At 54.2% G+C, this 23,730-nt stretch overlaps 1 protein-coding gene across 10 annotated transcripts in view; it reads right to left on the reverse strand.

Annotated features, from left to right (window-relative positions):
- Positions 1 to 23,730, reverse strand: part of CACNA1E (calcium voltage-gated channel subunit alpha1 E) — a 129,658-nt gene that overhangs the window by 4,147 nt on the left and 101,781 nt on the right. For 3 of the 10 annotated variants that reach the window (XM_032117413.1, XM_032117421.1, XM_032117417.1), the window contains 19 exons: positions 21,273 to 21,284; positions 19,803 to 19,899; positions 18,527 to 18,687; positions 17,993 to 18,130; positions 17,276 to 17,477; positions 16,914 to 17,078; positions 16,307 to 16,417; positions 15,282 to 15,365; positions 15,074 to 15,199; positions 14,861 to 14,926; positions 13,056 to 13,147; positions 12,751 to 12,916; positions 12,472 to 12,599; positions 9,976 to 10,072; positions 4,167 to 4,272; positions 2,655 to 2,762; positions 2,060 to 2,160; positions 1,683 to 1,789; positions 970 to 1,078 (listed from right to left, as the gene is read on the reverse strand). In XM_032117413.1, coding sequence (XP_031973304.1) covers positions 970 to 1,078; positions 1,683 to 1,789; positions 2,060 to 2,160; positions 2,655 to 2,762; positions 4,167 to 4,272; positions 9,976 to 10,072; positions 12,472 to 12,599; positions 12,751 to 12,916; positions 13,056 to 13,147; positions 14,861 to 14,926; positions 15,074 to 15,199; positions 15,282 to 15,365; positions 16,307 to 16,417; positions 16,914 to 17,078; positions 17,276 to 17,477; positions 17,993 to 18,130; positions 18,527 to 18,687; positions 19,803 to 19,899; positions 21,273 to 21,284 — 2,176 coding nt within the window. Of the gene's footprint in view, positions 1 to 969; positions 1,079 to 1,682; positions 1,790 to 2,059; positions 2,161 to 2,654; positions 2,763 to 4,166; positions 4,335 to 5,963; positions 6,061 to 9,975; positions 10,073 to 12,471; positions 12,600 to 12,750; positions 12,917 to 13,055; positions 13,148 to 14,860; positions 14,927 to 15,073; positions 15,200 to 15,281; positions 15,366 to 16,306; positions 16,418 to 16,913; positions 17,079 to 17,275; positions 17,478 to 17,992; positions 18,131 to 18,526; positions 18,688 to 19,802; positions 19,900 to 21,272; positions 21,285 to 23,730 lie in introns of those variants that run through there. The other 7 variants (XM_032117420.1, XM_032117416.1, XM_032117412.1 and 4 more) reach the window with 5 other exon arrangements.

The raw sequence follows: 23,730 nt of genomic DNA on the forward strand, positions 1-23,730 counted from the left end.
CTTGCCCAGGGTTTAGCTCCTTCTTTTGCCAGGAGGGGACAAACGGATGGGATTTTGTCTCTGACCCTGCTTCAAAAGCTTCCTGGCCACATCCCTGTTAAAAGAGCACATGCTGCCAACATGGCTTATGTGCTTTGGTTAATTCCCAGTTTCGGGGACTCCGTGGATGTTCATGTTCACTCATGGTGTTGAGGAGATGGGCACGGAGTGACCCTGGAGATCACTAGAAGGTGACTTTATGGGGGAGGGAGGAGTCTGATCTGCCACCTGCCCATGTGGCTGGGGTGGCCGAGGCAGGAGATGCGTGCCTGTGTCATACACAGGTGACACAGAGCTACAGACCCTGGGGACACGGACTGGGCTGGAGACGCACAGTGGCACAACACTGCGTCGGGTGGTGCAGGAACGCACACACAGACATGGAGATATATAGAGAGATGTGTGATATATATAGATATGTGATATATATAAATATGTAATATATATATATATACACACACAGACAGACACGCCAGCATGTGTGTAAGGCCAGAGAGGGCTGCTCCTGCTGGAGACAGTTTAACAGCTTGGCCGGGGACTGGGGACACCACTACTGACAACAAAATGGACACGAATCCAAAAACATCAGATACCATCACTCAGCACGGGGTAACCCACTGAAATGAGTGCTCAGTGGAAAAAAAAGCCTGTGGAGAGAAGGATATTTTACTGCAGGACATTGGTCATGGTTCTCGCCCCAAAAGCACTTGTGCTGCCTGGCCCCACGGACCAGGGCAGGTCCAGGGAGGGCTTTGTCCCCAGTGCCAGAGGCGAGGGGCAGAGCCCCAGCTGGAGGACATCAGGGACACCTGTCCCCTGTTTTGGATGTGTGCATGACCCAGCAGCTGCCATCCCTGTGCTGTGCTCACTTCTCACACCTCCCCGTGCCCACCAGTGCTGGGACTGCAGAGGAGCAGTGCATGACTTTACCAGAGACTGGTGCTCCTGGAACTGCTCGTGAGCCGGATCCATGCACGCCAGCTGGAAGATCTCCTGTGGTGAGAGTGGGCTCAGCGAGGGGAACCCACCTCGGCTGCTCCTGCAAACACAGCCCAGCTTTAGGGAGGCCACAGGTTGGGTGCTGCCATCGCTGGGATCACCCCTCCAGCAGCTCAGAGCTGGGGAGCCCCATGCCTGCCCCCCAGGTTGTTGAGACCCCACGTTTGAGACAAACATCATGGTCCCTGCAGAGCTGAAGTGGTGCCCAGGCACGAGAGGACACCAGTGCCCCGAGTCTCGCAGCAGCATTGGGACATCCCAAGAGTAGTGACAGAAACCCCTATCACCTCAATCCCACCAGCCAGGGTGCTGGAATCCCCCACTGACCCTGCACCACCCACTGCCCAACAGCTCCTGGGCTTCAGCTTCACCCCAGACCCTCCTAGGTAAGAGTGCCAGGATGATCCTGCGGGAGGAGTATCCACAGACCCCCAGTCATCCCCCTTTGCCACCTCTGCTCCTGCTGGTGATGCTGACACACACCAGGTACCTGGAATCCTGCAAAAACTTTGTTCCGGGAGAATTTTCCCCGCTCCCAGCAGCAATTTAACCCTCGCTGCAGCCCAGTGCCAGCTCCAAGAAAGAAACAAGGGCTATCACAACAAAAGTGACAGGACCGCCCCTCTTCTCCAGGCAGTACTCACAGGCCCGAGAGGGTGTCCTGCTGGAGGTACGGCAGAGCCTTGGCGTTGGAGATGATTTCCTGTGGCAGAGAGGACGGCTCCATGCGCTGGAACATGGGGGCGTTTTTCTGCATTGGAGAAAGGAAGAAACTGAGCCTGCAGGAAATGTGGATGAACATCCAGTGCTTCACCAACCAAGCTCCCACCACTCAGAAAGAGGACACCGTGCTCATGTTCCCTGTCAGGGACTGAGGACGAACACAGACATGCCTTGTAGCCCCCAAAGGCCAGCCTGCACCATCATTTTCATCCCAGGTGGCTGCGCATTTGGGTTGGGAGGTGATAGGAAGCAGTGAGGATGATCTGAACATCCCTGTCCTGCCTTTGCTGAGCCTCACCTGCTCCTCCAGCTGCTGCCGCTGCTTCTTTGCCTTGCTCTGCTTGTAGTAATCCATGATCATCATGGCTGCATATATTTTCCCAACAGTCAGGTCAGAGTCTGGGAGCGTGAGAGGGAACAAAGTGGGGTCACTTGTGTTATAAGAGAAGACACCAACATGAAGCTTGGGAAGAGCCCTGCTGTGGGATACCCTGGTGACCCTCAGACTCTTCCCACCATTCCAAAAGAGAGAGTGCTGAGCACCCAGACACTCCCCATGGAGATAAAATAGGTGAAGATGGCTTGAAATCATCATCCTAAGCCACCAAGGCACATGTCCTCATCACATTATCAGCTGTGCTCAGCCTCCCTCCCCGCTATGCTCCAGAGAGGATTTACAGGAGACTGTGGCTTTGGCAGGAGTAGATTCCTGAAAACTGGGTGATTTTCCAGCGAGTTCCCAAGCAGCCAAGCAGAACAAGGCAGAACAAACCCTTTCCCCACTTCTCCCTGAGCTGGGGATGGGTCTGGCCAGTCCCCACCTCCCTTTCGGAAGAAGTTGCTGTGGGGATGAGGGGAATTTGAAAGCAATGACAGCCCCCCCAGAGACTCACTTTTTGGCATGGGTACCAACAGGTCAAGCATCTTCTGGGACAGGTGAGGCCAAATGGTCAGGATCTCCTTTTGAAGCTCGGAGTCCAACTGCTGCCAATCTGCACCACCTTCAACAGCAGGGGGCAAAAATGGCCCACACATATCAAGCCCTGGCACCAGGACCCAACCAATCCCTCTTTCCCATCCTGAAGTGAGGTTCACAAGCAGTATCCATCTCTCTGGGCTGGGAGGGCCATCTTGCATCAGCGAGCCTGGTCTTCTGCTCCCACAGGGAAACTTTCCTACCATCCCTTCCATATGTGCCTCCATCTCCCCATCCCCTGCCCTCCCACTCAAAGCTGCCACCTTCAAGCTTGCCTTGGGTCCGTCTCTGCAGCTCCAATCCTACTCCAGCCCACACACACCTGCTGCTGCCCCACTTTCTTTTTTCTGGTGAGCAGATCATGTGCTGGTGGAAGAGCAGCTCCACTTGGTAAATCCTGAGACACTTGGAGAGGCTGTGCATGGAGAGCAGAGCTCTCTGGCCAGGGGTTTGCTGAGCTTAGGAAGCCCCAGGTTCGTCAGAAGCTGTCAACATGCCCCAACAGAGTCACCCCAAGCCCAGGGAAATTTGGGTGAGCTGTGGGAGACCCAGGTTCAAATCTCTGCTTTGTCTAGAGGGGCCTGAACCCATCATTGTCTGAGCACTGGCCTTTGGCTGATGTCTTGCCCTGGGCTGGGTTTTCTTCCAATAGCGGAGCTGTTCCCAGGGGATGTTTTATTGAAAATGCCATGTTTCTGCAGGAAGTTTTTGGTCTGATGAATCACAGCCCTTCCAGCAACAACAGCAAAGCAGGTTTTCCTGATCTGAACATTTTATCTTCCCTGAGAGAGAGGTTTCTTTTCCCCACAGCCTAAGGAAGCCAAGCACACATTTTCCATCCTTGGTTTGGCTTTGTACATGGGGAGGAAGGGGAATTCTCTCTCTCCTCCTTTACACAGTGGACATCAAGCTGTTTCTTTTCTCTAGAAACAGCTTCTAGTGAAGAAGCTGTTTCTACCTCTTCCCTAAAGAAATAGATTTTTTTTTAACAGAAAGTGGCAGAAATTTGCCTGTTCAAGGTAATTCCTCCCCTCCACGTGCATCCAGGCTCTGGGCAGCCAATCCCAAATTGGCTGTGAGGTCCTCAGCCTAGCCAAAGAGAAAGAGGCTTTTTGCAAGGTGATAGGGCAAGGAAGAAGGATTTTAAGCTGAGTGAGGGTAGATTGAGATTGGATGTTAGGAGGAAATTCAGAAGGTGGTGAGGCCCTGGCACAGGCTGCCCAGAGAAGCTGTGGATGCCCCATCCCTGGAAGTGTTCAAGGCCAGCTTGGATGGGTGGTGGAAGGTGTTCCTGCCCATGGCGGGGGGGGGGGGAACAAGATGATCTTTAAGGCTTTTTCCAACACAAACCATTCTGGGATTCTACGAAAGGACGATGGTCACTCTTGCAACCCTGCTGGCTCTGTCCCCTCTCTGTGGCAGCCCTTACCTTTGGCAATTTTGATGTCCAAGGCCGTGCGGATCAGCGCCATGAGGGTAGAGGTGAAGTGGACTGTCATGTCCTCGGCCACGGGCATGTTCATCAGCACCAGTCTCTGTGCAAGAGAGAGAAGAAAACAGCGGACGGAAAACAATATCGAAAAACACATCGACCAGGCTGGAGGAAAAGAAATTAAACATTAAACAAAAGGGAAAAAAAATAATAAAAATTAAAAAAAAAAAATAAAAAGCAACAAAGAGTGTCAAAACAGCACAGCCAAAAAAGAAGGGCAAGGATCACCCCACCGCCCCCCCACCTCCCCGGCTCCTTCCACCCCAGGACACCGGCTCACTGCCTTCCAGGACTCCTCCCGCACCCCAGGAACGGCCCCTGAGCCCCGCTCCCCACAGCACCGGGGCTGCCACAGCACCCCCTGGCACTTTTGGGAAGACACACCTGATCCATCAGGGATGCGGGCATGTGGGATGTGTGGGAAGGGGCTCAGGTTTCCATTCCCGGGTGGTTTGGCTTTCCAGCTCTCAACCCTTCCCACGTGGGGCAGGGGAGAGGAGGGTCCCTAACCTTCAGGGACTTCAGATTGGCTGGATTCCTCTAGCATGCTACATCCTGGCGCTCCCTTTTTGCGTCTTTCAGAGATGAAGTTTGCCAGCACATGCAGGGGGTCCAAATTATCCATGGGTGGGGAAGGGAAAGGAAGGGAAGGGGAGGGTGGAAAAAGTGCAGGAGGAAAGAGAAAAGGGCAACCAAGGCAGGTTAGATACGCCATGCTCCTTCCCCACCCTGGGCAGGCGGGGTGCAAACTGAAGTGACCAGATCCACTTTCCAGAGAGTATATTTTGCTTTGTGAATACCTTGGGTCAGCCCTTCCCTGCCCATTCCTTTTCACCCAGCTCCTCATGTCCCTTTCCTGCTTTCAAGCCTCCCTTTTTCCCCTGGAAAAGAGTGATGGTGGATGTATGCTTGTGTGAACAAACACGTGAGAGCCGGAGAGGGTGGAAGCATGTTCAGAAGTGTGCAGGAATCCCCTTGTGCTAACCCTGCTAAAAGGGCTGCAGCAGCCCATGGCCAAGAAAAACTCTGATTTCCTCCTGGACAACAGACCCTCCTGTAGCTCTGGGTCTTATCCTGGCAGCTGCTGGCCCCCAGAAAGTCCTGCAGCTCCCATAGCATGTCCTCCATGGCTTCCCATGCTCCTGATCCATGCCAACACAGCCAGGAGCGGGGAGCTGACTGACAGCCACCACTCCAGGTGGGACAACTCAGAGATGCCTTTGGAAGGCACCTGGCTTTGCCTTGCACAAGCCATCCCTGGGATAGCCCGTGCTGATGTTCCTGGCTCCTCACACACAGCAGGCCTGCTCCTATGGGATTTGGGATTTGTCCTCACTGCCCAGCTGTTTCCTATCTCCATGGGCTTCTGCACCATCTGCGATGAGGGTGGTTCCAAGCCGCTGGGGATGAACTCCTAAGGACACCTCACTCTCCTAACTGTGCTACAGGGTTGCCCCTCACCTTACCTCCTCCAGCCCTCCCACTTCCACACTATTGCTGATCCTGACCCTCCTTTTCCCCTGGGTGCTGCAAGTGACCACGGCAGCATCACGTGTGTGGGCAGTGGAGACTAGCCAGCGTGGTCAGGGCTCTTGTGGGCACACCGGGCTCCCCAGGAGTGAGCCAAACACATGTTGGACACCCCAACAACTCCCCGGCTCCCCGGTCCCACCTCCCGCAGGTGCCCCGGCTCCTGCTAGGCTCTAACCCCCAGAGAAGGAAGGGTTGATCTACCTTATAGGCCACTTTGGAAGGACATCTCTTGCCGAGGCCTAGCGGTGGTGACATAAGAGTCAGCATTTCATACATCTCAGTGTAATGGATTCGGCCACTGCTCATGGAGGGGGAAGGGGAGGGAGGGAGATGCAGAGAGAGGAGGCATTCCCAGAGAGCAGAAAAACGTACAAACGAAAAATAGTACAGGAAAAACAGGAGAGAAAAAAAACAAACGGACAAACAGGAAAAGAACAGGAAACCCGTTAATCAAGGCAAATCATACATGAGAGACTGTCCTGATGTGGATTTATAGCACTGCTCACACAGACCCAGGAATGCTGGCAGAAAGCAACTCACCCCTCTCCTCTCTGCTGCTGGCCTCAAGTGCCTGTCTCGCTACCAGCCTGGGACAACACCTCTGGTCTCAACCCCTCTCCTAAAGCCCTCCAGCAGCCCCCACCTTGTCCCACAGGTTCCAGGGCTGTGTGCGAGTGGTATAAATCAGATACACGGCACTCGAGCCATGGGTTATTTGAGATAAGGGTGGTTCGCACCACGGTGCTCTGTGGCCTCCGGAGTGTCTTCCCTCCCGGGGGTGCCTGGTATCGCTTGGCATGGCCACCTAACCCATAGCCAAAGGCTGTGTATCCCCAGCTCGTGGGGTCTATGCAATTGGGAGGCAGCATCTTGCATAGAAGGCAGTGGGCCAGGGTCACTTGTCAAAGGAAGATGCCCAGTTGCTTCCGTCTGGCTCTGCGGATGGACCACTTTCCCACCATGCACCAGTGCAAAAGGCATGCTGAATCGGCTGGAAAAAAAAAACCGGGAGGAAAAGTTGGGCATGCCATGCTCCCGCCCTGGCTCTCTCCCACATGCGGCTGCAAGTTCCACCAGGTTGGAGTTTAAAGAGTCTCAGCAGAGGCAGCTGTTTGGGCCTTCCAACATTGGGGTTCGTTTGGGTTTCCCACGGGAGCAGGCAGGGTGGGACCCACCCCCCCCCTCGCACTCCTCTGCTCCGTAAGGACCTGCCTAGGTTTGCTGAGCAAAGAATGCTACCAAAAACGGGCCACCCGGTGCTGTCCTCTACCAGGCTGGGATAGCTGGGCTGTGTCTGCCTCTCTCTGCACATCCACATCTCCCAGGGATGCTGGGCTTGGCCACCTCTTCTTCCGCTCCTTCCAGGCTCCCAGTCTGCACTGCAAGGTTCAGGATGGTCAGGGACAGGGCAACCTCGTGACAAAAGACATCGATCCTCACAGCTGGAGAGGAGCCCATCTCAGCTGGGGTGCCCTGGGAGAGAGGGCACTGCTGAAAACTTAAGCATGCCCACAGGATCTTGGCTTCTCCCCTAGAATGTGCTCAGAGCAGCATGGAAAGGGGAGATGAGATCTCCTCTTCTCAGGGTTTGGAAGCAGCCCCCTGGTCAAAAAGGCCCCTACCGAGATAAGTCCTGACACTTCAGATGTGAACAGACCTGGTGACAGGCGTTGTTTGGGGTGCAGGCACAGAACACGCTGGGCCAGTCACACCCAAAAGATGATTGATAAGAACACTGGAGAATGATAAGCAGGATGATCACGAGGAAATATCCAGGAGTCCATAAGCAGCACCTTGTCAGAGCTGGATGTGCAACAACTCAGGGTGAGATGACTAAAATTTTCATGTATGAATTCAATGCACAAAAGGAAGCAAGACAGTGATCTTCCACCCATCCTTCCTGGCAGGGGTAATTTTGGGGAACCCAGCACACAACAGCCACTACCTTTCATACTGAGGGAGGAATGGATTCCATGAAAGGAAGAGTTTGCGTCAGTGACCAAGATGGATCATGTGAGAACTGCACACTTTGCTGCTCCTCAGAGCAGAGATCTTGGAGCTTTCTGAGCAGCACAGCTGTGCCCAGACACCACTTCCCCAGGGAGTGAAGCACAGGCAGGCATGTGGAATGACATCCATCTGAGCAGGATGGCTCCCAAGAGCTGGTCCAAGCACAGGCACATCCGGGATGGGGGATCTGACACATCTCTCCATGTCTGGACAGAGATGCGACCCATAGCTACAGCACAAGGTGGCCCGTAAAACCACCAGGGATTAATGGCTTGGCCCTGAGAGAACCCTGGGAGTGGCAGAGGAGGAAATGTGGGAGACAGGACATCTGCCCTCCTGTGGTTAGGAAGTAAGTACTGTGCCACACAGGCTGTTAGGAAGGGAGCACCAGAACAGTGAGTGCTGTGAGAGTAGCTTCAGGAAGAGGTGATGTCCACAGGGATATCATCTGTGGAGCATTCACCTGACAGGCAGGGCAGGCTCACTGAACTGAAAGGTGGGCAAGATGGCTTGGCACCTTGGGATCTGGCAAGATGCAACAACCATATGGATTTTTTTTCATCTTCTGGGAACTGTTCTGGGGGAATAGGAACCCCTAAAAATCTCACGGTCTTGAAATATCTTCTGCACAGGGAGGAGGGGACCAAGGTAACACAAGGTAGAGATGGGGATGGTCTTCCCTACGGGACAACAGAAGCTGTTCTCAGTACTTCTTGCCTCTGCCTCCCCTTGAGTTTATCCACCTTCACTGCTCTGCCCATCCACAGTCAGCAGAAAGCCCAGATCGCTCCAGAGCTCCCTCTTCCTCGGAAGCATTACAGGTACTCATTTGAGCCCCAGGTGATCCAGCTTGGGAGAGCAGCATCTGCCAGTAGAGCCCTGTTGAGAAGGACCCACCACTCCTCCCAAAGGTGTCTTCTGCCTGCAGGGGCCTGGCAAGTGTCCTCAGCCAAGCTGCCATCTTTTGCCAGGGATGCAGCCGCAGCGAAGAGTGGAAAGACTCCAAGGAGCCCTTCCTGGAACAGATGAGCCATCTGAGATTCTTGCAAGAAGTCTCCTGTTCCTAAATACATCTTTCTAAATGAGATGACCCATCATCCAGGCCTTGTCTTCTTTGTGCTGCTTTGCCTCTGGCAAAACCATCCCCATGTCCAGCTGTGGAGGGTGACCGAGCTGTGCCAGGGATGTCAGCTGGAAGAAAAGCCTTTCTGATGTTCCCAGAAGGAAGTAGTGACTACACCACACTGCACCAAGGAACCCTCCTCCTCTGCAGAGGCAAGAGCAAGGGCTGGGGTTGTCTGAGCTTCCCTGGTACACCTCAGATGCCGTGAGGGATGCAGAAGGAAGAGCAAGCTCTGTGATTCATCCTTTCATGCCATAGGCACAGACAGAGGTGTCATGGCACCTCAGGGAACGTGGCAGGTGCAGGATTTTGCTCAACTGTCACCCCAAAATAAAATTTAAAAAAAAAACCTGCAAGTCAGAGAGACACAAGGAGACCAAATTGCTGCCCTGGACTCATGGTCAGCAGCCAGGAACTGAGCTCAAGGGAGAGGAGTTGTCAAGCTCCAGAAGTGTGCCCTGGTGTCACCATCTCCCAGGCAGATGCAGCAAGCTATGTGCAAGACTTGCAAGAGTCCTGCTCCCCAGAGACATGGTTGTTTGTCCTCCAAAGTGCCACACTTGAGGAGAGGGTTGTTGGGTACAGCACAGCATCCCCCAGGGACAGGGGTCACCCTGGCCTCCTCATCCTCTCCCAGCCCTCACTGTCCAAAACAACAGCAAACTCCCCGACATCCTCCAGCCTTTGCTCCCCCCTTCCCTCCTGAGAAGCAAACCCCATCTAGGCCCTCCCAAAAGCCTTGTTGTCCCATGTGAGGTGCTTTGAGAAGCTGAGTAGGGACAGTGGCATTTGGCCTGGTGCCCCTCGGGGCTCTCTGCACGGTGGAACTGGGGCGGGAGACTGGTTGGGGGCACAATTTGTCAAAACCCACCCCAGAAGGCTCTGAGCCCCCCCTGGCCCCACTGATGCCTCCCCTGGAGGGGAACAGCTGCTGGCTCTGGGAGGCAGTGGACCTCTTTAAACTCGAAGGAAAGCAACGTCAGGGTTCCCTGGGGAGGCGCGGTGGCAGTGGAGCGGGGGGAAGGAGGGGTGGATGGTGTGTCCCGTGGCCAGGTTGTGGCGGAGGACTGGGAGGCAAACCTTGCACGCCACCCTGTAGGGGCAGTTCTCTCCTAGGCCCAGAGGAGGCGAGATCACCCGTACTAATTTGTACATATCCTTATACGAGATCCTGCCGCTGCAAAGGAAGCACAGGTGGGTTAATAGGACACTGAGAGGGTGGAGGGGGGGATGGAGAGCTTAACGGGGGGATGCTGGGGCCATCTGTGGGGCAAGAGCCCCAGCAGAGCACAGCTCTTCTCCTTCTGGCTATATCAGACCCAGAGAGGAGAAAGCTGTGAGCATCAGCTACTGCCTTTTCCACCATGAGAGCTGGCTCATATCTCCTCACACTGTCCCATCTTCACCCTGGAGAAGGACAGTTTTGGTGGTGGATGCCATCCCATCACCCTTCCTCATTGTGCCCCTGACCCCTGCGCCTGGTGGAGAGGGCTGGGATTTTAGACAGGGTGAGCCTGCAGCTTGGTTGGCTTCTGACCCATGGAGTTGTGCCCCATCACATCACCAGAGCCCCTGTCCTCACACAGCCAGCTCATCGAGACCCACAAGGTCCCAGTGAAGCTGGCAGCTGAGCCACTTGTGTCTCCAAGATCTGGGGAACCTGAGACAGGGAGGGATAATGTGACCAGCTGGTGGCTGTGGCACCTGGGGCTCTCAAGTCCAGTCCTGTGCTCCAACCACCAGCCCACGCTCTGCCGAGGGTGCACATTATTAGAAGCAAACCTTCCCAAACACACACCCCTTTTCTCCCGAGGAAGCACATCTGCCCAGAGCCGGTGCAGCCATCCCAGGATATGGCCGTATCCTCCCGCACCACGGAAACAAGGAAGCAGCCGAGGCAGAGAGCTGGCAGGAGGGGGTGCAGGATGCTGAGCTCCCCACTCTGCTCCAGCCCAGAGCCCTTTGGGAAGTGGGACCGCGTGGGGTGGAAGTGCTGAGGTGCAGCTGCTGCAGCCTCCCGGGCATCCTTGGACAAGCTTGGAGGGAAACCACACAGGGAGGCAAAGAGCAGCATCATCGTCCTACCCAGTGCCTTTGCCTCTGGTTTCTCCTTGCTCTTCTCCCATCCCCTCTCCATCGCTGGCCAGAGATGAAGAACCAACAAGAACCCAACCATCTGGACAAAACCCATCCCGGCTCCCCCCTGGTGCTGGACGTTCTTCCCGTGAGAGCCCCGTGTGATGGTGACGCTGTCAGGATGCAGCACTCTGCCCCACGCAGGCGGTGGGAGCTGTTGGGATGTACTCACCCGTTCCTCGCCCAGTACCGGGGCCGGGGCTGCCACCACTGTCTCCTGTGTCCCCTAACCACTGGCTACAAGCATGGCTTGCTCAGGAATCAGAGGGGCACAGGGCATGGATAGGACAGCTCAGGCTTGTTTTACAGTGACTCCTGAACACCGAGGCCACCAATATGGGGGATGAGAGTGAATCAAGTGCCTGGTGTGAAGAAATCCTTCCCAAGAACCACCCCACAGCAAACAGCTGGGTGTTTCACTGCTCCACCTCCTCTCCTTTCTCTGGTTGGAGCTGATACTGAGCATAAAAAAATACCTTGTCTGGTGCTGGTCTCCTGCAGCAGGACATGAAGAGTGGAGGCAAAGAGTCTCCAAAAGGAGCATGTGTGGTTGCCAAGGGCTCTGGAGATAAGATGGCACAGGCTCCCTGGCAGTGGTGGATCATGGCTCCAAAGAGGCCCTGGGCTCTGGAAGGGGCCGCACAAGGCACCCTGGTGGTGCTGGGGCTGAGTGAAGGGCAAACATACTCCCAGAGCTGCCAAGGGTCCCCCATTGCTGTAGGGATGCTTGGGACCATCCAAGGAGGAGGAGCAGTGGAGAACAAGGCCTCTGCAGCAGCAGGAGCAGAGCCAAGGTCTGGCCACGCAGGGTACATATGGCCCTTGTGAGCCCAACCTGCTGCTGGCAACAGGCTGCTGCCTCCAAATGGGAGCCCGGTTCTTCAAGGTCCTCATCAGCAAGGGCAGGAGTGCAGGAGCCAAAGCCCTCTCATCTCCAGAGGGGTGAGTGGGCTGGCCAGCACAGGAACACAGCTCCCCAAACACACCCCACACGATGCCCTCTGCAGGCAGCTTGGCAGGAGCCCAGCCCATCCCCATCGGTGGGAACAAGCCCCGCTCAGCCCTGCTCTTATCAGGAGCTGGGGGTTCTGGGGACCAAGGGGTGGAGCCCGCCTCAGGGCAAAAACTCTTAGCTGGTGCATGGGAACAGGAAAGGAGGCTGAGAGGGATCTGGCCTGCTGGGCAGGGAGGAGAGGAAGAGCAGGAACATCCAGCACTCAGGATGAGCACCATGGCAAACTGAACATCACCCAAGATGCCTGTGCCACCAACCACTATAGGAACCAGCTGCTGCCCTTGTAATGACCACAGGTGACAGCAGCACATCCCTGACTATGCCAGACATCACTGAGAACTATGGGTCCAGTAGGAGAATGCAGAGACCCTCGTTTAAAACCAGCTCTGAGAGGTTGCTCGGGAGAGAAGGAGCTGGCTACATACCACGCTGCTCGGTCATACTCTGCCCAGATCCGGACAAACTCATCCAGATGGTGAGGGCCCAGGATGGAGGAATCCCGTGTCAGGTATTCAAAGTTGTCCATGATGACTGCCACAAACAGGTTGAGCATCTAAATGAAAGGGAAAAAGGCAGAGAGAAAGGAAAGTGGGGGGAGAGGGAGCAGAGAAGAAAGAGTGATTGTGGGAAGGTGATGGAAGGTGACCTGATGACTGGGGTGCTGACGAGGGGGATCCCCAGAGCTCTCAGACGAAGTAACTCACCAGGAAGGAGCAGAAGAAGATGAAGGACACAAAGTAAACGTAGGCCAGGTCGGTGCCGCAGCGCTCGTTCTCATTCTGCCCGGATGTCGCCGTCGTGTCCGGCTCGCAGCCTTTGCCCTCCAGGCAGGACAGCATGATCTCCTGCCACGCCTCTCCGGTGGCACTCCTGTTCCCAACACAACCCTGTCAGCAGCTCATGGTGGCACAGGATGGAGTCATGATGCTCCCAGGAGAAACCTCACCACCCCATGCCCGAATTAAACACCTCTCTGGCATGCGGAGGAACATTTTCCATGGCTGCTCACCTGAAGAGGAGCATGAGGGAGCCCAAGAAGCTGCGGAAGTTGTTGTGCCGGTTAATGTGGCTTTCCTCATCTAGTTTGATATTGCCAAAAACCTACAGAAGGGAGAAAAAGGGCTCAGCTCTTCAGCCAAGAGCTTGTCGGCCAGGGAAGCAGCTGCATGTTCACATTGGATCCTTGAAAACATTCCAGCTCAGGCTGGACAGGGCTCTGAGCAACCCAATCTAGTTGAAGATGTCCCTGCCATGGGTTTGGAAAAGATGGCCTTTAAAGTCCCTTCTAACCCAAACCATTCTCTGACTGTGATTCCATGAAAAGTACCCCAGCAAACACAGGCTGGTGCACAGCCAGCGTGCCAAGGAGCTGGTGCCAGGCAGCCATCGGGGAAGGAGACTCTCCTCTCCTTGGCAGGGATTTGCTGTGGGTGGCAAAGGCTGCGAGAGGCTGAGCTAACATGGAAACAGGAGCATGGGAGGGCCTTGGATCAGCTGAGTCCAACCATTCCACATCCATCCCTCCGTGCCATCTGAGCACCATGTGGCACCCAGTGGCCCCAAGTATATTGGAGGTGCAGGGACAAAGTCCCACCACCCTGGGTGGGTGCTGGGTCACAGCCCTGGACACTCACAGGAGCTTTTCCCTTGGTCCGTGATGCTGGGGTCGGGCACAGCAGTGCAAACAGGGTGGGGAAGGGCTCAGGGAGGGAGGGACAGACCCTATCATCCCCAGGGCCAAGAGATGCAAAAAAGATCAAAATATGGACAATATTCTAACAACAAGCCTCAGCCAAGGCCGTGGTAAGACATAACGAACATTCGTAAAGTGCCTGCAATTGGAAAAATGTGCTGTTATTACAGTTAAATATTTATTCCCCTTTCCCTGAACCTAAAAATACACCAACTGCAGAGTATTTTTTCCCTGTACAGGTTTTTTGGAATGTGTAATTGTAGAATATTTTCTGCCTCCAGCTATTTTGCTCAAATAACACCCACAGACTTTACTGCTTGGGGATTTGTTCACAATGGTGTTAAAAAAAAAATTAAAAAATAAATCTAATACTACCACCCGGCAGGGAGGGGGGCTGAGTCAGATGGTGGCTGTTTAGGGGAACACCTGGAGCTGGTGCTGAGGTGTGTAGGACAGGGTGGCAAAAACCAGTCACGGCACTGGAAGATCCTAAACAGCAGCGCTGCCAAGCAGCACAAGCCAGAGGCCACTGTCACCTCAAAATCAGCTCCTGATTTTGATACTGCAGCAGCTCATCGAGCAGCTCCACATCCCCAGTGCTCGTCGTTGAGGATGCTTTATCACATCTCCAGCATGGGATTTAGTCAGAGCAGAGGCGAGCCAGCCCCGCAGCACGTGTGGAGCTGAGGGCTTCAGCTCGCGTGCCTCTTATTCACTATCTGGAAGCTGCGAAGCTGATGTCTCCCTGTGCTCTGCAGACCCCTGACCAGCTGGGAGGTCGTGGCAGGGCCCTAAATGTGAGCACCCAAACATGCCATCAGTGGTGCAGCTACAGGGACAAGATGGATGGCAGATGCCCAGCTGAGTCCCCAAGGCCATATCTCCAAACGTGCCAGTTGGGAAGGCAGTTGTGGAACTTGATTGAATAAGACCATGGCAGTTTCGCCAGGGCATGTGGCCCTGCAGCTCCCAAAGAAGCTGTTCCATCCTCGGCACCTCCCTGGGCACTGTGGGCACAGCAATGACAGGCAGGCACAAGGGTTGCTCCTGTGTGTAATGCTGGGGACATGTTGGTGTCACTGTCTGTGCCAGAGGGATACACACGGACATGTCTGTCTCACCTGCATCCCAATGATGGCATAGATGAAGAAAAGCATGGCAATCAGGAGGCAGACATAGGGGAGTGCCTGCAAGAGAAACAGATGAGTCATCTCATCAATCACAGGTCCAGCCCCAGAGGAGTACAAAACACACAGGTAAGTTGTGCTGATCCATGTCTCCTACAAGACCTTGAGAACAGCCTTTTTTTGGGAGCAGCTGCCAATGAGACTGACCTTGAAGGACTGCACAAACGTCCAGAGCAGGATGCGGATGGTGTAACCCTGGCGGAGCAGCTTGATGAGCCGAGCAGCCCGGAAAAGCTTCAGGAAGCTCATGTTGAAGCTGCTGGTGTTCACCAGCTGGGAGGAGATTAGAGGGTCAGACGGAGATGGGAGCCTGCCCCACCACCCTACACCCTGCTGCTCCCAGCCCCTGCTTCACCTTGGTGTCCGTCAGGATGATCTCCGTAATGCTGCCGATGACCGTGATGAAGTCAAATATGTTCCAGGTGTCCCGGAAATAATTCTGTGAAAGAAAGGAGAGAGGGAATGTGGATTTGAGCTCAGGGATGGCAGGTCTGAAGGGTGCTGAGCCATGGGCCAAAGCTGCTCATGGGCAACAGTGGAGACCTCGCAGTCCATTTGTATGCAGCCGTGGTCCGGAACATCGTCCTGTATCCGAGACAGTGGCAGACCCGAGCATGTCTGCAGCAAGCAGCTTCTCCTGGGAGATGATTCATGCATCCAACAGACCACCCTGGCAAATGGGAGCAGGAAAAGTAGCCACAGCCCAGGTCAGGCTGCAACACCTCGTCATGTTGACCTTCGCAGCCAGCAGGCTGCTTTGCCCTCCTCTTCACAGACACCTGAACACCTCTCAGCCCCTGCTACTGGTGCAGCAGCTGGTGCAAGACTGAACGTGACCATGCCTGGTGCTACTGGGAGCAAGGAGGGTGGCTAGAAACCCTCCTGCGAGTGGGCTTTATCTTCCATAAGCAGCAAAGAATAGCTGAAGAAAAAGCAATTTGTGGTTTCAAATCCCAAATGAGCAGCTGGGAACTTGAGGACTGTGAATCAGTCAGGGAGGTCTCACTGCTGCTCAGGTGTAGTCCAACTGGTACAGGCCAAGGACAGAAGTGCACCAGCACCTCCTGACTTGTGGGGACAAGGGAGCACAGCCACCAGCAGTGCAGCAGCAGTAGGCTCTAACAGAGCAGCAGCACAGATCATGCAGGGTCCAGGCACAGAGCACAAGGCAAGAAGTAAAGCACCAGTGTGGCTTCCCCAGCAGCATCCAGCAGTGGGAAGTGCAATGAGAACCAAAGGATTCCAGCCTAAAAGGAGCTCTCAGGCCAGGATCCAAAATACATAGCAGCAACCTCACATTATTAACACCTTCTCTCTGTGATCTGTGCACTACCAAAGTGCAAATCAACACCCTCATAAAGAACAGGAGCAGGCACTCACCAGGAAGCCGAAAGCGATGATCTTGAGGACGCACTCCAAGGAGAACACCATGGTGAAGGCAATGTTCAGGTACTTCAGGGCCAGCTCGTAGGTGTATGGAGCAGAATAGTACTGATGGAAACAGAGACAGCGCTAGCCAGGAGGGGGCCTGCCAGCCTCTTGGCTGATGACTGTCCCAGCACAGACCCGACAGCGCCCTGTTTGCTGCCCTGGCTGCCTCAAGAATTCCTTCCTTTCTTCACCCCTCCCTCAGGACAGACCTGTGGCGGTCCATGTTCCTTGCCCTGGGGGCATCAAGAACATCTCCTCCTTACTCTCTCCACCCCTCTCCCAGGACAGATACCATTTCATCTAAGAAGGGAGCACAGAGCAAATCCAGATCTGCCTGCAGTAGTTAAGAGGTCTAAATAATTTGGGTCATTTCTTTTAGAAAAGATGCTACCTCCAGTTCCAGGGTCCTGTGTTGTTTCAAGTGGCTGTGCCAAGGGAATACACACACAGACGCTGTCTCAAAGCATCTCCACAACCAAAATACCCTCTGCTCCCATCCTGATTGATCCCACTGCTCTAAACAAAGGGGACAGACTCACTCTGACCACCAGCTCACCTTCATCATGAGCACCACGGTGTTGAGCGCTATCATGGCCATGATGGTGTACTCGAAGGAAGGGGACACCACGAAGTGCCACACGCGGTACTGGAAGGTGTGTCTGTTCTGGGGCATGTACCGCGTCAGGGGCTTGGCGCTGATGGCAAAGTCAATACAGGCCCTCTGCAACGAAACAACGCCCATCAGACCCCGGCCCATGGACACCTGGGAGGTGCTGGCTGCTGTGCTTCTTTCCTCCATGATCTGGGAAGGGAGCTGGCTCATGGGTTTCTCACCTTTTCAATATCAAGGGAGTTCCAAGCTCCCAAACTGCTAAAAACCCCATGGAAATGTCCTCATTCCCCCTCCCCAGACCATACCTCGTTTTTCTCCAGACTGCACTCCTCCATCATTTTGTCTCCTTGCTCTTGGAATGTGATGATGATGAGAGCCACAAAAATGTTGACGAAGAAGAAAGGGAAGACCACAAAGTAGACGACATAGAAAATGGACATCTCCATGCGGTTGCTGCGGCTGGGCCCACGGTCCTCCTCTGTCACATCCACCGAGTGCTGCAGCACCCTGTGGGCAGAGAGGTGAAGAAAAGCAACCAGGGATATGTCCATCACTTCCAATGGGACCCAGCTCTGTCTGTCCATGCTTGTGTAATGACAAGGTAAAGCTCTGTCCTAATCTGTTTTCAAGGATGACCCTTTTAAATGGCTACAGCTTGTTTTACGGTGCTTTGCTGTGTCCCTGATGAAAAATGGATTTTCCTGTGCTCTGCACACAGAGAAAAATATTGCCCAATTTAGAGGTCTAGTCCTACTGTTATCCCTAATATTGACCTAAAATATATCGCTGGGCCATGCAGAAAAGGGATTATCCATCATTCGCTCCTTAAGGAAGAAGCTAACCCCAGCCACGGCCCCAGCCTCATAGCGGGGCTAAAGGCTCTGCTGTGCTGGTATAATTTGTTATTCTTCTCCACCCCCTGCTCAGCAGCTCCTCCCTCAATCCCACTGGGTGTAACCTGACCACCCCAACAGGAATGTGACCATCCCTATTCAAGGGGACAGACTGAGCAGAATACTCACTGGGGCCACCCCTCGCCAGTGGACACTGTGAACAGGGTGAGCAGAGCCCAGATGATATTGTCATAGTGAAACTCGTGCCGCTTCCACTCCCGGCATTTCACCTCCATCTTGTTCTTCTCGTGGTCCACGTAGTTCCCTCTGCAAGGTTGGGAGGGAGAGCGACCTTGGGTTTTGGGTTGCCAGAGTATGGGATGGTGGGTTTGAACCCTGGGGGTAGTGTGGATTTGTGCAGGGGTCACCCTTCCTCCCGCAGGGAGAAGTGGGGAGAAATTGGGTAACAGCCATGAGGAAGGGGAGAGAGAAGGGGAAAGTAAAACAGAAGAGAGAAAGAGGAAAGAACAGGAGCGAATTGAGGGCCTCTGCACCCCATAGAAGGATGGGACACAGCACTGGGGACTGGGCTCAGCCCATGCCATCCACCCCATGAGCAAGTCATGGCCAAGGACTTAATGGGGAGCCACAGCAGACATGACCCAGCACCCTGCCCCTGCCAGAGGGGTCAGCAGCACCAGACCCACTGCATGGGGCACCTACATGCAGTCCTTCTGCGTGTCCTTCGAGCTGTCAGTGCAGTAGAAGAACTTCCCCTTGAAGAGCTGCACGGCGATGACAGCAAAGATGAACATGAAGAGCTTGTAGACAATGAGGATGTTGAAGACGTTCTTGAGAGATGTCACAACGCAGTCAAAAACGGCCTGAAATTGATGGCAGAGCTCACCCTGGGGAACCCACAGCCCTGGCAAAGGGCAGGACCAAGACCAGGATACTTGGTGGGAAAAGAGGGAAAGAGCTGGGCCTTCTCCCACGCCAAAAGCTGTTTTGTGAATGAGGTTAATGCCCAGAGTACCCACAGCACACATGTAGGCACCATGCAGCCCCGGAGACAGCACCAGGGATGGATATTTGTAGCCTCAGTGTTCTCTGCAACCAGGGAAGCAGACAGGGGACCATCCTAATGATGCAATTAGCAACACTCAAGACTAATTACTAAACACTTCATCATTTTGCATCACCCCAAATAACAAGGCAGAGCAAATACCTCTGCCTGCCACAGCAGCACGTCCCTTAGTGCTCTCAGACCTGGTTCTCACAGCACTTTGAGTGGGGATTGTCCTTATCCCTGTTTCATGGTGAAGACAGGCACTTCCAGAAATGAACTGACATGGGCTGACTCCATCCACTGATCAGGAAGAAAAGCTGGGGTCAAACCCCATTTCTGGGCTGCCACCCTGGCTCTCATCAATCAGCCAAACCACTTACAAGTAAGAAAAAAGGACTTAATGTGTCTCATACTCTTTTTTTGGCTCTGTACCCTATCAGCTAAGGTAGGGAAATTGATAATCCTACCTGTGATGCAGAAATAATCCCATTATTGAGATGGGAAATCCCTCTCCAGTGCAACACCATGACAGCACAGCACACGACACCCCGAGTTGTTGGCAAGCTGCTCTAGTGGGAAAGATTGCAGACTTTGGAAAGAGACTTGAGCTATCCAAAACTAGGGCAGCCCTATTTTTCAGGAGCACATCTGGGCTTTGCTCCATTTTGTCCACTCAAGCCCCACTTTCCCTGCAGAGGAACTACTTCTGGACACCTTGCAGTGGTCCAGGCTTGCTTTTAATAACTCATCGCACCTCCAGACACGAAGCAGCCTGAAGGGTGTTGTGGTTGCAGACTGGGCTCCTAAAACATACAAAAAGCTTTGAAAACAACTTGTTGATCGCTCACAAACAAATCACTGTGTGTGACCCCTGCTCCCAGCAGTCCATGCAGGAGAAGAGGATGTAAGGCAGGAGATGGAGCTCATTACCTTCAGCTTGGGCAGTCTCTTGATGGTTTTCAGGGGCCTCAATACCCGCAGCACACGGAGAGACTTGATGGTCTTGATATCCCGGCCCTTGTTGGTCCTGCCACGTTGGAGGGAGGCACACGCACCCAAAAATGAAACAGAGAGACAATAACCCTGTAGACCTGGGGGTGCCCTGAGGCATTAAACTGCTGACAACACCCCTCCAGCACGTGTGAAGATGGGAACAGGAGGGGCACAAACGTGCGATCGCTGAGCGCTCAGCCCACCTAAACGCGGCTCCTCCAACACGTGCGCTGACAGCCAGCAGCCATGGAAAACAAGGCAATCCTCTCTTTCCCGGGATCAGCAACCTTCCAGTGACCTTAACAAACCCCTGGCTGTGGGAAGCAATGCCAGGGCTGGGGCAGGCAGTGCCAGGAGGTTTGCAGGGCAAAGGCAGCACAAGGAGGTTTGCTTCCCTCCTTCAGGCACATGCTCTTTGCAAATGGGGCTTGTACAGGGTCGCCACCACTGCAAATTTTTTCCTATCAGTTGCAAGAAGTTCATAATAAAATGAGGGAGGTGCACTCAATGGGGTCTACCTTGCCAGGGAAATTATGTGTGTCCCACCCCTGGAAGTGCTCCAGGGAAAGTTGGGTGGGGCCCTGAACAATTGGGTCTAGTGGGAGTCTTGGTCCCTGCCCAAGGCAGACGGATTGGACCCTTGGAAGAGTCGCTACAGTCTCAAGGGCTACTCTTGCCTTCACCCCAAGTCAGCTGAGGGAGGCAGAGCTTACCAGTAGAATTCTTTAGAAAAGCCCCCTCGTGACCCTCATTTCTCAAAAATGATGATTATTCCCCAACCACAATACCAGGGGCGATTTTTCTTGTCTTTTAACTAAAGACTGGATCTCAGGGTGGAGCAGCGAGGTCCTGGTGAAGGTGGCACAGCTTGGATCCACCAGGCACCCTTGAAAAATGTCAAGGAAATTACTTGCAACAAAAGATGCTCCCAATTACACAGCTCCTTGGCGAGGGTTAATGCAACAGGGAGTACAATAATGGGCTTAATCATTATGAGATGTAAACAAAACCACTCATTAATAGTCCTCCCTGGGAGCACAGCCCTCACACGCATGGGAAGCAACTGTTCAAACAGACCTAGGACTCACTTTGCTCCTCCTTTGCTGAGGATCAGGGCCTGGATAAGGGGCTGGGACATCTGACTGAGGGATGGGAGTGAGGGTTTGAGGGCAGCACTCAGCTGGTGCAAGTTGTTACCAAGCACACCCCAACTGCAGTGGCTGACATCTGCTGAGGGGGGATCTCTTCAGGATCTCACTCAGGAGTGCCTGCAGAGCAGCGTGCTGCAGTCCCTGAAAATGCAGCTAAGGGTCAGCTCAGGTGTCGGACAGACTGACATCCACCTGCACCCATCCCCCTGCATTCCCAAGGAACAGCATTCCGCAATATCTCGAGTGCCATAGTTACCCCAAAGCATTCCTGTCGGTGATCCAGCCCAGCAGCCACCAAGCAGCACCAGCAGAAAAAGAAAGAGAGGAGGAAGGTAAGAAAGGCGTCATGGGAGCTGCATGGGGACCCTGCAGCAGCTGTCCACCACCCCAGACCTTGGGTGAAAGGCACGATGAGTAGACCACGTTGTGCCCTTCAGGATGGGGGCACATCTCCAGGGAGGTACTCATCCAGAAGCCCCTCCTGCCCTCCCTGCTGGAGGTTTTGGGTGGGGGAGGGCACACAGTGAAAGCTCTGCTGCAAGAGGAACCTGCATGGGGTAGGACAGTGGGCAGCAGCAGGAAGGCACATGGTCCTCCTCAGCCAGAAGTGGTGGGGGGACCATGAGCCAAAGGCAGGAGCCTCCAGGGGAATCTACCTGCAAAGCCACAATAGTTCCCATCCAAATTCTGCTAAATCACCTCTATTGAGAACTCTGCTGATTAACAGCCTGAGCTGCAGTGCAGGATCTCCTGCAAGCCAGCAGGACACTCACTTGGACAAGCCAAGGTGGGCTCCAAGGTCCCTGGTTGTAACCAAGCCCCTGTCCCTGTTTCAGCCAAGCCCCTGCCACGCGCACACAGAGTGCTCAGCACTGGGGGCAAAGCCTACAAGTAAAACATTTCCTAGAACACATGAAACTAATCCCAGCCCCTGGCTGTGTGTAGGTCCAACATGTGGGAGGTGTGCTGAAAAGGTGACAATCTAACTTTGCAGCACTTCTGTGGTGGGACCTCTGTCCTGACCTGCCTCACACCAGGTTATTTTGCAGTACATATGTGTCCTTCTTGCTTCCAGATCCTGGTGCCGATGGGCACAAGGAGATGCTGCAAGGAAAGAGACACCTCTTCTGGGTAATCTGCCCTTGCACATCAAGGGCAAGGGCTCCACACTGACCCCTCAACCTCTCCAGCAACCTTTTCACCGCCTCTGGGCAGCGCTGCAAAACTGCTGTGAAATGCCTCCTTGGAGGGATGCAAAGGCGAGCAGGGTCTTTAGTTGTGGTTCTGGTTGTTTCAGCTAATTTAATTTGAACTCTTTGGAGATTTACAGCTTTTTATTTAGGCCGTGCACAGATTGATGTATTAGCTTTCCATGTGGAGAGCTATGGTTAATGGAGATAGCCTCTCTCTCAGGATGTGTGGGCTCTGAGGGAGCAGTGGACAAGCCACAATGGCACACAGAGAGATGCCTTTGTGGGTGGACACTTCATTATCAGTGATTTGGACATGGCACAGACAGCCAGGGGGTGATGGTGGCACTACTGAACCAGCTCGAAGACCTCCTGCTGTGCCCAGAGCCACCCAGGACCCCTGTGGGAAAACCAGCGCGCAGAGGGGAGGCAAAAGGGACGGGAAACCTGCATGGCACATCCCAACACTCCTGCTGGGATGTTCTGGACTCAATCACCAGCTGCTCTCATCCAGGTAATCACTGCCACTGCTCCATGGGCGTTGCTCTTCCCACCCAGCACCATGGAGGAGAGGAGAAGGAGAAGGAGGACACTCCCCCTGCCCTTGCCCCACGTCAAAGAGCTCACAGAGGAAGAAGAAAAGGAGACGGATTGAAACATCACCACCAGAGTTTTCCCCTGGAGACCAGGAGGGAGGGTGGGAGGGAGAGTGGCGGGCTGGGACATGGAGAGCTGGCGAACATCCTGCAGCTCCCGCGGCTGTGGCGGTGCTGCGCTGCTGAGGGGAGAGGCAGGTGTTCTGATAAATGCTTTATAATGTATGAACCCATCGGAAATCGCCGTGGTGCCTTTGTTCCTTTCACTCCTGAAGGCATGAGATCATCTCCTCCAGCAGGAGCCACGCTGGAGGTGGGGCAGACGGACAATCCTGCAGGTTTACATTATAAAGAGCTCCCCGTCCATGGCACAAGCAGCTCAGTATCTACCCAGCTATGGCTACAAGACAGAGGAGGAGACACCAATGCTTGCTGTAAACGTGTGTGGAGACACCAAGGCCTTCTCCACGGGAAGGGCTTTGGTGCCACGGCTGATGGGGGTGCTCACTTTCGAGAATTCAGCTGTCCCATGCCCAGAGGGAACGTCCGTCCCTCGGGAGGATGGGTGAAGGCAGGCAGGTGGCAAGCAGGGCTGGAAGGTGCCAGGCAGCTTCCCCACATGCTCGATGCTGGGCCCTGCCATCTCCAGGGGCCACCACAGGAATTTTGCCACCCTCATGGGGTGAGGGCAAGGGGACAGTAAACGATTACTGTACATTGGTGAGGACATCCGTTCACCCAGGAGCAGGCTGAGCCAACAACCTGTGCTCCTTCAGCCATCAAAATTCTTGATGGAAGTTGCCTTGGAAGGAAAAGGCTCCCTTGTCCTCCTCGTCAAACCACTCAGTGCATCTTCAGGCTGCTGATGCCCTTGCGCCCTGCAGGCACACTCTGAGGGGCTGCCCTGGCAGAGGAGGGATCAGCCAGG

The sequence above is a fragment of the Corvus moneduloides genome, chromosome 9 (genome assembly GCF_009650955.1).
Source record: "Corvus moneduloides isolate bCorMon1 chromosome 9, bCorMon1.pri, whole genome shotgun sequence".
In the NCBI taxonomy this organism is placed as follows: domain Eukaryota; kingdom Metazoa; phylum Chordata; class Aves; order Passeriformes; family Corvidae; genus Corvus; species Corvus moneduloides.